This window comes from Corvus brachyrhynchos, unplaced genomic scaffold, assembly GCF_000691975.1.
Source record: "Corvus brachyrhynchos isolate BGI_N302 unplaced genomic scaffold, ASM69197v1 scaffold36, whole genome shotgun sequence".
Taxonomy (NCBI): domain Eukaryota; kingdom Metazoa; phylum Chordata; class Aves; order Passeriformes; family Corvidae; genus Corvus; species Corvus brachyrhynchos.
Window position 1 is genome coordinate 1,106,068 of NW_008238441.1, and position 14,189 is coordinate 1,120,256.

General features: G+C 41.4%; 1 protein-coding gene across 1 annotated transcript; it reads right to left on the minus strand.

Moving 5' to 3' along the window:
* Positions 1-933: 933 nt before the first annotated feature.
* SLC6A14 (solute carrier family 6 member 14) lies at positions 934-12,555 on the minus strand. The gene is made up of 12 exons (XM_017736639.1): positions 12,345-12,555; positions 10,666-10,827; positions 9,211-9,346; positions 8,334-8,466; positions 6,343-6,483; positions 5,159-5,387; positions 4,949-5,074; positions 4,739-4,857; positions 3,441-3,540; positions 2,933-3,042; positions 1,780-1,947; positions 934-1,174 (listed from the first exon to the last, which is right to left on the minus strand). Exons 1-12 carry the CDS (start codon positions 12,538-12,540, stop codon positions 1,025-1,027), a joined length of 1,770 nt encoding a protein of 589 aa, XP_017592128.1. The 5' UTR covers positions 12,541-12,555; the 3' UTR covers positions 934-1,024.
* Positions 12,556-14,189: the final 1,634 nt, after the last annotated feature.

The following is a 14,189-nucleotide window of genomic DNA, read 5'->3' on the forward strand; positions in this document are numbered from 1 at the left end:
TAACAGCACTACAACGTAGTTGTAACCTTCACTTTAAGTAAACTTCTGTTTCTTTTGGCCCTACCATAACACTGTTTGAATCTTTAAAAAAAAAGCACTTTGGGTCTCCTTTGGAAGGAAAAACCCAAATCTGAGTGAAAAAAGCAGAAAACAACCTGATAGGTAAAGCATTGATGAGAGTAGGAGAGCAGAAAAACCCGAATTCAATGGTTACGCTTTCATTCTGCAGAGCCTAATGACAGAATATGGAAACATAAGGTTTTTTGAATTAAAGACAGATGAGCACTGAGCAGAGGGCATGACAGAGAAGATAGCTCTTTAGGGATCCCAAGGGGAATAATGAGAAATAGAAAGGAGACTGCTTTTCACCATGTTTAAGCCTCATTTCCTGTGATGGCAATTTTTTGCCACTCAATATTTATGTTTATTTAGACAACACACACACACAGAGCATACTCAACATCAAATCCTGAGCAGCCTCACAGCACACTGAGCAAGGCTTAGACAGAGAAGAATTATTCATGTTCCCTGAGCTGCAGTGCCAGGCAGCAGCACCCTCATTGCTCCCTGCTGACTGCACGCCACTGGGGTGGCAGAGCACAGCAGAAGGCAGCAACTGCACCTCAGGGCACACACACACACACACAGAGCACCTTTGGCCTCCAGCCGGGGAGCACCAGAATGTGTCTTTACTCTCCTCCACACCAGTAACTGCAGTCCAGCTGGATACCAGTTGGATGGGGTTAAGCATACCCAGTCCAGCAGCCTGGGGATCCTGCAATGTATTATCCTGCCCTCTCAACCTAGATATCTGGTGAGATCTCAGTGCCTAATGGACATGTTCCTCCCCAAAGACTAAAGCACTAAAAATAAATAATATGACTTGCTTTCAGTTGGGGGCTGGATTTTAAAGGGCAGGAGGGTTGATTTGCCTTTTTTTTTTTTTTTTTTGCCTTGTCCCTTTCCAATGTTAAAAGACAAAACCTACATAATATGCTAAAAAACTGTCATCCAAAGAGCCATCTCATTGTTGCTTGTATACAACAGCAGACACGGTGGGAATCTCGTGCTCCTTTTTCTTCTTGGGATCCACAATGTGGCTGTATCGTTCCCCTCGGTGACATTCCAGGTAGGGGCCCCAGTTTGCTGCAGGCCGGCAGCAGCTGACAATGCGCTGGAAAGCAAAACCAAAACATATTTAATGTCTTACTTTAATCCAAGCTACTTTTAAAATTCAGTAAAATTATAGCTCTAGATATGCACTGCAGCTCAACAAATGGCAAATCACCAAAGTTGTTTAAAATCATTCCAGATATATTTGGGGTCAGTGGGTTCTGGACATGGAAGTCAAAGAACAGGAAAAGCTGTGACCAACACAACTGTTTGGGGAAGCTCACCAAGAGCAGAATATCTCAGATCTGTCACTTGCTTGTTTCTGTGCGCAATGTGAGGCAAAACTCCAGAAAATTATATTGGGATAGAAAGCAATAGAAATTCTTCAGAGAATTTAAAGGAGCTGGAACAGCCACAGAACTGATGAAAAAATCACTCTTGAATGGTGTGTGTGCACTCCCAGAGGATTAGACTTTTTCTTCTTATCATAACATGGTAGGGTAGACGCACCTTTGATGCAACTACCAAAGATAATGTTTTGGTCTAAAAATCCAGTTGAAGAACATGTCAAAATAGTAAATGTGTTGGAGAAGAAAGCACAAGTGGTCCTGATAATACCAAAGAAATTAATATTTGAGGCTATGACAGTGGGTTTTTTGCCCTTACCTGAACAAGATTTCCTTCAGCTTTAACTATTTTTACAATAGCAACAATGGGAATCCAGATGACGCAGAAGATGATCATGCACCAGCCAACAGCAGTTCCCCAGGTTGGGTATAACACTGAGCCGTAACTGGGACGTGAAAATGTGACCAAAGACCAGACCAAAATAGTCTGGAAAAAATGGCAAAAACAATAAGAGAGAAAAGCAGGTTTCCAGCAACATTAAATTTGCACTGTTTCCAAGCTGGTTTAATAAAAAGAAGGGCTGTCTACAAGTTCTGACCAGTTCCATCTTGCTTTCTGACTGTGAGAACAGTCGTGCAGATTTGGTGTTCAGTCACCACCGAACAGCAAGACTGAAGGGCAGGACTGAAAAATGACACTGAGATGCACCTTAACACTAAGTATAAGCATAAGATTTTAAGAGAACCCAGAGATCAAGTTATGTTGGATAATACATATGTTGCTGGCTGGGCCCAGTACCTTTCTCTATATGTTTTATGTGTTCCTGTGTTCCACTACTTACAGGAATACAGGAACAAATCTAAGATTAGAAATTGGCAAATATTGCTTTGAAAATCTGATAGTTTTAGCAGCATTTTCTAAACTATAGTCTGGACAGATTACAGGTAATGTGCTGGCCAGAGTGACTTGCCACTGTTCCTGGACTGGGGATGTTAATAAATTCTGTCACAGTAACATAATCCAACCATCTACACTCACAATTAGTAAGTACAGGAGTAACAAAAACCAGACATGCAACAGGACATTAAAAGGTCTCAGACAGGAGAACAGCAGAACATCTGATCCAAAAATGGGATTTCCCTCAAAAGGTTTTCAAACCAATCTCTGTCTAAAATTAAGATAATCCAACTGCCAAGACAGAGGATCTAGTTGCTCTGTGTTAGTCCTTGGGAGTGTAGACCCAGCTCACTAGTAACTGATCTCAAGCTCCAGCCTGTCCTGGAGAGGATCAAAGGAGGAGGGAATGTATCAGAAAGCAGAGACAGCCCATAGTTCACTTCACTGGCACAGCTATGCCCCATTTTTATACACAGAGCCTGGGCAGTCAACCCTGAATCTTCACGTGGAAACCTCTTCAATATTAAATTACTGAGTTCTGTCACACTGACACAATCCAGTCATGTGCACTCACCATTAACAGCACAGGAGTGATGAAAAACCAGCACATTCTCCACCACAGCCAGAATAAACAGCTCTTCTTTCCAATCATCATTTCAATGTCTTCAATGAACCTGTTTCCTCCTGTTGGAAGACAATTATGCGGCTCACTGTAAAGCAGGTGCCTCCCTTGCACGTGGGCATACTCAAAAGTGATCAAAGAAAGGCAATGATCAAGGAAAGTTTCTCCAGTTCAGCATTAATTATTAAAGCTTTTCTTATTATATTATTATTCAGACAATTAAGTTATAAATTCTTTATTGCACTAATTAGTATTTAATATCCCTGGCACTGCTCAAGGCCAGGCTGGGTGGGGTTTTGAGAAACCTGGTCTAGTGGAAGGTGTCCCTGCCCCTGGCAGGGGGTTGGAATGGGATGATCTTTAAAGTCCCTTCCACCCAAAACCATGCTGTAACTCTGTGACATACACTGTTCCTGGGATTGCTTAGTTTATTTATGTATTTTCAATGGAAATAATTTACCATAAATGTAGATGATGCCTATTATCTCCAGGACAGCTGCAATAAGGATTCCCCATCCAGCACAGAAGTGATCTATTAGGTTAACCCAGTAAATTCCTGCCTGCAGAACAAACATTAAAGGTTAAAATTTGAGTAGTAACATACTTACGCAAAAATATAAGATGCGTTTGTTCAAGACAATTTAACTAATCACAACTCTGAGGTTTTTAAGTTCACAGTTCTCCAGGTCAAGTAAAGATTTGTGAATATTATTTTCTTTAAATCCCTCTATGTAAAGTTGAAAAGCACATCTAGCAAAATACTATAGATGCTAAAACCAAGATCTATGTATATGCAGAGCATATATAAACAGCTGAGAGCAAGATTTAAATTTGGAGCTTACAGGAATAAAGCTGGTGCTGAAGTCCTTACACTGAGCTACAGCAGTAGCTATACCAGTTATCAGTTCTGGGATGCTTCTATCCTCCTACATGCACAACTTCTCCATGGGGTTAAGCTCAGCTTTAAACACAAGCATGCAATAGCAGGATCACAGAGCAGGAAACAATCTCAGCCATTTCACACTCTTGTGTACTAAGTCCCTTGCAAGCTTCCCCCCCATCCTGTTTCATGACTTACGTACTTTGCTTGACCATACAACTGACTACTCACCACAATTACCTCCTTCACATTCGCAGTCTAATTACACACATAAATCTGCATTTCTAGATGGAGTAATTGCAGTAAACCTTTATAGCCTTAAAAGCAATTGCCTCAAGAAATTTTACACAGTATACTTAAAATTCCTTTTCCGTATGACTATTTTTATATATATACACACACAGGAGAAGTAACCATGCAATCTACAGATGCTCATGAGCTAATGTTTCTATTTGTTTTTATTACATGAGTAGGCCATTTCTCAATTCCTGTCCTGTTTGGTAGCGAGTTCTGAACAAAAAGATCCCATCAGCATTTATTAGCAGTTCCCACTGTGCCGCGGACATGTTGTATGCATGTACTTGTGATTACACAAATAAATTCCTGAACTGAGGAATGATAAATCAGTCTGATAGTTCACAGGCTTTGTACAGGCCTTCTATTTAAAAGCATGTCTCAGTTCAATAATCACAGAAAATCTTAGGTTCTTCAAGCTTCCCCCTGGGAATTTTTTACTCGCGTGTCCAGGCACACTGTCAAAATTCAAGAGTCTCTAAGACTGATCCACACAGACAGGAACAGTTGGAAAGGGTATTTTGATTTGAGTTCATCACTTGCAGCATAACTAAACTCACTACCAAAAAATCTTAATTTCTTACCTGAGTAACACAGATAAGCCCGAGAAAAAAGAGCAGTGTACACAGACCCAGGGTTACAGGGATTCTTAATTTTTTCATCACTTTGGGATATATATCTTGAATGGTGGTTGTAAGTGTTTCTGCAAAGGAAGAAGTAGGGAGTTTGAGCAGCACAATTAAGAAAGGCAATAGTCATTTGAAAAGCCATGAGTCACTTAAAACCCCACTGACCTATGGTGGCAAACTGGGAGTCAAGGCCCAGGAGCAGAAGCATGAAGAAAAATAAGAAGGACCACAGAGGAGAAACTGGTAACTTGGAGAGAGCCTCTGGGTAGGCTACAAAGGCCAGATCAAACCCTGAAATGCAGTGAAAAGAATGATGTTATTGTCATGCCTTGGTCAATGCAAGTCCCAATACCAACAGCGTGACCATCAGCCTACCTGAATCCACGACCTCTGAGACAGGTCTCTCAGACACAAATGCCATATGTCCCAGGATGGAGAATATTGCAAACCCAGCAAATATGCTGGTGACACAGTTGGTTACACAAACTAGAATGGCATCTGAGTAGCAGTTGTTGTGGAACTTGTTGTATGAAGACAAAGCAACAAGCCCGCCCCATGCCACAGACAGGGAGTAAAATATCTGGGTAGCTGCATCTTTCCAAACCTACCAAAAATAAGAACATGAGAATTACTGTATTACTTGCAGTACTTATCATAAACATTTAAGTCTTCCCTCCACTGAAGCCCAAAGGTATTTTTTTTTTCATTCAGCCTGAATATCTAATTTATTTCATATAAATTTTAGGGAAGATAGAATATAGCATGCTGGTGACCTTGCAGTCTCAATCACAAATAATATCTCCATGATCTCCAAAGGTCACATCCCAAGCATGTTGCCGAATACTTAAAGCTTACTGGGCTAGCCCTGAAGAAGAGATTCAATTTGTTCACATAGGTGGGTTGTTGAGATATGAATCTTGGCACAGAGACAACAAAAAAGGACAACCAGGGCTGGCTGCAGGAGTGAGAATTTCCACGTACCCTCCCACTTGTGTGACCCAGACAAACCACTTCTGCCTCTGATGCAGCCCCTCAATTAGTGCTAAGCACTCACGTAAGTACCACAAATAAATATCACAACTAACTCTTGCTTTTGATAAAACTGAAATAATATTGGCATAAGCCAGAACAAAATAAGTCCCAGCTTTCTTTGCACAAGGTACCCTTCCTGGTCCACCTAATTACTCAAGCTAATTTCCCAGGCAAGGCACAGCCTGAATTTCAAACTCAGGGATCCCTTCAGCCTTCTGATAAAGTCCCTTAAAATTATCAGCAAGAACTTTCTCAGCAGGTCTTGCTAAGATGAAATTCCAGCATGACCCCCAAGAACTGTTTAGAGGCAATAGCACAGTCGTCATCACTGGTATGGCAGGGAGGGGGAAGAAGGTGACTATCTTTCAGTTTGAGAGTAGCTGGAATACGGGCTTGGACTTTTTACACAACCAGCTGCTGATGCAAAATACAGGGCAGGACATGAAGCACCTGACTGAATAAAAAAGAAGCAAGCCCACAGAACCACAGAAGTGTGTCACACTTCTTGGGCTGATGCTACTTCTCACCTCTGCCTCCATCAGCTTCGTGATGTTGGACTGTCTCCCAATGTAGTATTCAATGCCATCCAAAGCACCTTCCAGGGTGGCACCTCGCACCAGCAAGATGAGCAGGATGACATATGGGAAGAGTGCAGTAAAGTAGACAACCTGCAGAAAGATGGGCAGGGACACACATTAGGCATGAGGGGATCCATAGACCTCCATGCAGGAAGACTGGACAGGCTTTAGGCTAAGATCTGCCAGTACAAAAGAAAAACAGGCAGCCAGGGAAGTGAACACATGCCAACCACCAAACCATCTGGCTTAGCCAGTTCTGGAGCTGCATTCCAGCAGAAGCAAAAAGCCCAAGCCACATATCCACATTTCAGATAGCACTTGACCAATTTCAGAAATGCATTTTTCTAACATGATTTACTGCTGTAGCGAGGCCTGCACTCAGCTGCTCCAGATGTCTCTTCCTCTCTTCCTAGCTAGTCCTTCTAGCAACTGCAAACTGAAAGCCAGGAAAAACTAGGTAACCAGGGTGGAATTATTTCCTGATGAGCTCCCTGCTACTCCCCCCCCCCACCCTGCCCCAGCAAAAAAAGGCCAAAACAAAACCAAAAAAAATTTTTAAGTCACTGTTCTAGAAGCTTTCTTTACTGGGAACAAGTACTTTTAGGTTCTCTCAACACCACAGACCTAGACTGTTGTTTGATCTAGCGCAGTAGGACCGAAGCCAGCGGTAGAGTTATTGTCGCACTGGCTATGTTCATCAATACTCTGGTTTCTTGAGTCTTAGCTTCAGTGTTACGCAGACAGGTAATTGACCCAGTACTGCTGGTTCCACCAAGCCAGAGCACTGCACCATCATGTGATGAGTCTGACATTTCTGAAGATCTCCTTCATGCTTGGATGCCTAGAATAGACAATTCTCACTGCTTTTCATCTGTCTTGTTCCTGCCCAGCTAGATTCTTCCAAGCCTTACCTTATTCTCCAAAGAGGATTGCCTTTGTGCGAGAAATGAAGTGACAACAGGAAGAGCCAACTGCCGGGAACCCAAAGAACATGAGATTAAGAGGAGCCATACAGCCAAATAACTGAGGCTGGGAAAGCACAGATGCTCCACCCCAAAGCACTGAAACAAGGGCAGAAAGCTCCAAATAGAAAGCAAAACAGGAGGAGACGTCACACTGAGCAGAGGAAGGCAGGCAGCAAGGAACCACAGAAAGGCACAATGACAGAAGGAAAGGTGGGGGAAAAAATCTGTGCAGAAAAGGTGAAAGAACAAAGGCAACTGAGGCTGAAGAACTAAATGATGGCGATGCAACATGAAGGCGAGAAAAGAGTATGAGGAGGAAGGAATAAAACCAAGAAAAGGGTCTCAGGTGAGGAAGGATGAAATTCAGCCTGCCTGAAGTCAGCCTAGCCCAAGAAAAACTCCAGAAAACCATGCTGCAGCATGTGGAAATGGAAGCTCAGCAGAGACAGATTCTGAAAACAAGCATCTAAGTACCTTGTCCCTAAAAATCGTTTCAACTCTTGGGAACAAACAACATTTCACAATCTAGCAGGAACCTGCACACACACATCTGTTCACAGGACCTGACCTGTATTGTGCAAACATCTCAACCAGACTGGAAGTGCAAAATAATCTCACTAGGTGTTTCCAGGGCGTGTGCCCATGTGTGCCATCACATGCACAGTTCCATCACACAGCCCAGGTTAACTGCCAAAACTCAGCTGGAATCACCGGCACGACAGCAAGATCCCAAAATACAGGGCAGCCTGGTGGAGTTGAGGCCTAGGTGTTACATAATGACTGTAATCAGCGCCTTACTCTTATTTTATGTAACAGTTATGAAGCTGAGGAGCAGAAGTGAAGCCAACTGCTGAGCCCAGCAGAGGCGGGTGTGTTAGGACTGCATCCTACCTTGTGCTAAACTTCTCTGCGTCCAACTAACGTTGGAAGGGCAGAATCAGGCCAAAAATCATCTCCTTGCTCTTCCTAACATACCTTTCCTGAAGATTTTATTCCTTTAAACAGTGCAGCTCCAACAATCATCCAGGACAAGAGGAGGCAGAGAGCCAGGTACCACACAATCCTGCCGGTCTCGTCCAGCCCACTGGAGCGCTGAAGAGCCACTTTGCTGAAAGCACACAATGCTCCCATGAGGAGAGGTGACAGCAGCATACACACACCTCCTCTTCAGCTACTTCTCAGGAAAAAGTGAGCTGGTGTGTGGTGCTATTACAAGACTCTGCAGCCTCTTCCAAGAGTATGCAGTTGGAATTGCATGATTGGCATTGAAAAGCTGTATATTTAACTGTATTTTTCCCCTCTTTTTGAAGCCTACCAGCTCTCATCTCTCCATACATCTCCCATAAGGCCCACCTCAGATATTATGTGTTAATCATGAAATTCTGACAGCAAGAGAAGAGCCCATAAGAATCAGTTTCCAGGAACCCAGGGAGCACGAGGCAAATTGAGACCATGAGGCTATAAAGAAACAGCAATTTCACAACAGGCCCAGATTCAGAATAAGGTGAATATATTTTATACAGTAACTCCTGAGAAAAATAAAAGTATATGCTATAGGTAAAGATGCTAAGTAGTGCCTACCAGGACTCCAGAGAAGAGGACTTCTTTAAATTGGAGTATTTTTCAGTTGGTTAAAGGATGACTCACTTGCTTCTCTTTCTATATATAATAATCTTTTATAAAGGCCAAACTTATCAATTAAAGTTTAAGTCCCCTCTCTAGTGATTTGCATGCCCATGTCCCTTGACTACATTTTTTCTGGACTGCAAGATTAGACAAAAATAAAAGGTACATCCAAAACCACAATACATAAAAAGGTATTTTTAGTAATTCCTTTAAAGTATTTACTTACTTCCAATATTGCTCACTGGGAAATTGCACCGGTTTGTAGCTTATGGTGCCATTTATACACGTGAGATTGTTGCTTGTGATGAACGAGTAGTTTGCATGAATGATTTCCCCATGCAAGGTTATGTTGCAGTCGCTTACTAAAATAAAGAAAAAGGAATCAATAACACTGGGATGACTATTATTAAAAAAAAAAAACCAAAAAACCACAGACTATTACAGCAAATGTTTCCTAAGCAATTACAGCTTCAGTTTGCCTGCTAACAATATTTAGAAACAAACCTGCAATGTCACTTGCAGCTGTGACTTTACTACTTGACTGTAAATCAAAACACCAAGAATCTGGTGTGCTCACCACATTTTACTTATCCTCAAGGATACTTGTAAAAATCAGAACCAAGCACAGTTAAAATTGTAGCCTTGGTTACTTTATGAAAACCTTTGTCCCACACCAAGGTGACACATGGATCATCTAGTATCTGGTATTCATCTTATTGTGGCAAAGGGGTTATTAGAGTGCTTTAAATATTTTCCTTTGAGCAGGGTTGGAGGAATGGAAACGGGTTGGGAATTTTTTGCCAGAACATACAATAAAGAACACCTTATCAGCATACATATCAGCATTTACTGCAAAATCTTGTTGAAGCCTATTTCAGGACAGCTTCTTCAGTCCAGTTTTGTATTCCTCCAGCACTTACAAATTATGGACTGAAATATTTTTTGTTTTGCCAATAAGTAATCATCAACTTTTTGTTACATAAAGCATCTTAGAAGAGATTTTCAGATATATGGTTGAGATACATTTACATTAATACTGTAAACAGTGTAATCCGTTCTGATCTTGTCCTTGTTATTTTAATAATCACCGGTTACCTGGCAAGACATTTCCAGCTGCTAACTGGCAATTACCTCACCAACCTCACCTTTTGCCTTAAACTGGTCTGATATGGAAACCGGTGAGATAACAAGTGTTGGCCTTACATCTGCCACTAAACACAACAATAATGTGGAGGTATGTTATAAAGTTAATGAAGTGTGAAACCAGTGCTCAGTGGTGCTCAGGATTACCATAGCCACAGGGAAGGCAAGGGGTAATGAAAAAACCTCGATAAAAAACTGCAGTAGCTTGTCTCATAGGAGGAAGGTATTTTTTTGCCACGAAGCCTGATGAAATGGGAATGCAGTATTTCCAGGGACTGTATGTACTAGAAAAAAACTGAGGTTTTAAAGGAGAAAAAAAGGATCCAATAAGGTGATTTCAGCCCAGTTCTCTGTAGATTTCCCAAGCACCCAGAACTGGCAGGGAAGTGGATAAGCATCACTCCTGTGTGTTCAGATGCAAAACTGAAGGAAGGACTTTTGACGACACAGGTAGTTGTCTTGCTCCTAAACCTTCACCCAGAAAACAGTACAATTACCAAAACCAGTTATATTAAACTCTATCTGGTAAATATGGTACCTATTCGTGTCTTGCTGCAGAATTCATCTGCCCAGGAAAAGCAGTCTGACCACGGCAGCACTTTTTGAAATGAGGCAAATAAGTAGTAGAGTGCATAAGCAATGATAACGTTGTAGTAGATAGTCACAAATGTTGAGATGATGACCATTGTGATGCCCACTCCTAGGAAAGAGAAAAACACAATGTCTTAACCATCCTAAACTCAAAAAAACCCCACCCAACAACAACAAAAACCCCAGCAAAACAAATAGCCTTCACTTGACTTTTAAAAGGCTACTTGGGAAGAAGTTGAAGTTGGTTTTTGTTTGGTTTTAAAATATTTTTAACAGCAAACAAACAGTGAAATCTTAAACCCATTAAATGATGGATGTGATCCAAACTGACCCTCTCAAACATGGTTTTGAAACAGAATTTGAATCAGGCCCATAGAAAAACTGGACTATTTGCAAAGTCTAAAGGAGAAATTCAGTATTTTGTTCTCTCCCAGTTCAGAGGGAAACTTAGTAAAATGAAACAAACTGTACTAGGACTGCCCAAGCCATTTTAAAGATTCCACTGTAATTAATGCTTTTAACTACAGTAAATCTGTGCCAGTATTACTGTTCTCCCCCTTGTTAAAATGAGTTTTGTTCTGTGAGTTTGGGAAAGCCTGACAAACTGTACCAATCATCTTAGAAATGATATTTAAGTTTCTGTCTTCAGAGACAAATAAAAGATATGCTGTGCTTAAAGACTTTTGCTTTAAAAATAAACACACTGCTTTCATGAAAGGTTTTTGTGCTGCGGAACAGAGACTGGCAAAAAGAGTAAATGTTGGGGCAACCAGTTTCTGTAGGTGACAAGCAAAATTCTTGTTACATCAGAAAGAAACTTCCTTGTTCCTACATTAATTCCTCTGGTAGATTAAGACAAACAAAACCATTGCATAGTCCTTTACACCCATGGCACAGCACCAGGATGTACAGGAGTGAGTAAAGCACATGGTTAATTGTTTCCAAACAAATCTCCCTATGAAATGCAAACCCTCACAGAGACAAACGACCACTACAGAGTGCAACGATTTCTCTTATCTCAAGAGGCACCTCACTTTACAAAGCCAGAGTCTAGGCTATTTTATCACACCAGCAGATGACTCCCAAGACAGCTGCTGGATGATTGTGCACAGTATTGCACTGAACACCCAGACCCCTGTGTCTATGCCAGCACTGGCAGCCAAATACAGAATTAGTCCATCCAACACAGAACTGCCTTGCAAGCTACACTGGATGTGAAGCAAAGGAACAGTGATAAAGTCAACTTCTAGAATTTATTTTCTATCTGTTGCACACAGAACACCAGTTGTTTTACTGAGGTTTTCCCCTCACACAGCAAAACAGGGTTATTTCCTTCTTCCTGGACAGCTAGAGTGAGGGTGATGTGCTGCTTAATACTGGGAGAATCATTGATAAAACCTTTCATAACCAAGAACCTTTCTGGGGAAATCTTTAATCAACATCTGTTTATTAACTGAATAATGAGGAAGTATGTACCCGGGAGCATAACAGTGACCCTGTAAAATTGGGAACAGTTGCTACATGGTTATCAGTGTCTCAGAATTAGTAACTTCATGAAGAAATTATTAATTCACAACAGTTTATTACTGGAATAAAAAAGATCTAAGGAAACATAACAAAACCAACCTTGAAACAATGGTAGTATTCTCCAGATGGAAACTGGCCCTAGACTGGCAAACTGCCCAAGGGAACATTCCATGAAAAATAAGGGTAAGCCAGCTAATGCCAACATCAGGGTGTAGGGGATTAGAAAAGCACCTGAGAGAAGGAGGCAAAAAATGGGGGAAAAAACACAATCACACACACAGAGAAAACAATGCATCTTTCAGCATTCACCACAGTTTTATCACGTTTTATACCCCCCCCCCTTTCCCCCTGATCAAATACCCCACTGTAGGGGCTTTTTTTTCAAAATAGAGAGATTTGTATCTAAGTCCTGTTTTCTGTAAGACTAAATAGTACCTGTAAGGAAGAGACACAGACTGTCAGAACTGCTGATTTAAAAAGAATGGCTTCTCTTATAGAAAGTAAATTATTTTTACAAATTCTATTGAAGATGTGCTCTAATACAAGCAGGAACACTGCTCAGCTGTAGGTACCACCAGCCTTGTCCACTTTCTATTAAATCTTCCAGCTTTTAATTTAAAGAGGAACAGAACCATTCCTTTGTGTACTTAGCTGTGTTTTGCAACAGCCGTGTTAAGCAGCTAGTGGACATCAAAGCATGAAGATTATTTTCTATGGCTGGCCAAGTCCTGTGTCAAACAACATCTCAGGATGGCTCTTGTTCAAGTCCATTTAAAAGTGCGTGTTAACCTGATATCAATGAGTGCCCTGTTATGTGAAAGGGACTAATACTTCTTTGTGTGTGCACAGAAGACAGGGAAAGCAAGAGCACGTTTCATAAACACAACCCAATATCCCTGCAGGAATCTGTTCTCATCGTGTTCAGTGAATTTCAAGCAATCAAGGACCCAGTTCTGCAAGGAACTGCAAATACCTGATGTAATTTCAGGAAGCAAATTGTCCCAGAGAATTAACTGGATTACTCCTGTGTTTCGGAACAAGGATGTAACAATTGTCCTTATCAATCATGGGCAAGGGGCAGCACAAATGTGCTTTAAATGCAAAGTTTCTGCTGCAGCAGATAAGAAAAAAGATCTAGTACAAGGGCCGACGCCACAACTTATTTTGTTTTCACAATTTTCTTCAACAAAACTGTAAGTAATGCAAACCAGTCAAGCTCGCGCCAATAAAACTTCTGTACTGAGAATGCCTCCTTATGTTCCATGTGCAGCTGTGTGGGCTGTGCTGCATTTACAGTCCCGAATTTGACTTCAAAGACTGCTAGGCAGAGAAAATAGGTACATATAAGTATGTTCTCTGCAGTTACTATTTACACTCTCTTTAATTACCGGTGGTAACCTGGCAAGTAGATAAAGTTCTGTAATACAAGCCAGGGAAGCCAGTGCCTCCACTTGGCTTCGCCACTAGTTCATTGTGTGAGCAGGTAGAGGCTCTCTCCCTCACACTTCCCAAGTATCTGATCTGGGTAATTATTAAGCTGGGATAATTATGCCAGCTTAGATTGTTTGCATGGAAAAACAGAAGTGCAGAGGGGATTCAACTGTTCTCTATAAACATATCCTGACATATAAACTTACCAGGAGGTAAGCACTGGGGAGGGAGAATAGCTATTTAGACAAGTAGAGGATATTGGCACATGGACAAAAAGGTGCATGTTGGTTGTGAGTAAATAAGAAGAGTTCTGGAATTCTCAGGTACAAATTTGCAATTAAAACTAAATACAATTTCCCCTCTCAGTTGGTATGTAAAAAGCACATAGATGCCTCTTACTCCCCTTTCCCATGAATGGGCTCTCATCCAGCTTTGACAGAACATGCCCAACCTCAGAGCTGGCCCTTGGAGCTTGTCTTCCTCTCTCCTCAGGATAGCAAGGTGTGCCCACCC

Coding starts and splice junctions, on each gene's coding strand:
- SLC6A14 (XM_017736639.1), bottom strand. CDS start 12,540: ATGCATTGTTTTCTCTGTGTGTGTGATTGTGTTTTTTCCCCCATTTTT. Junction 5,388..6,342: donor CGAAGCTGATGGAGGCAGAG/GTGAGAAGTAGC, acceptor TATTTTTGGTAG/GTTTGGAAAGATGCAGCTAC. Junction 5,075..5,158: donor CTCAGAGGTCGTGGATTCAG/GTAGGCTGATGG, acceptor ACTGCATTTCAG/GGTTTGATCTGGCCTTTGTA.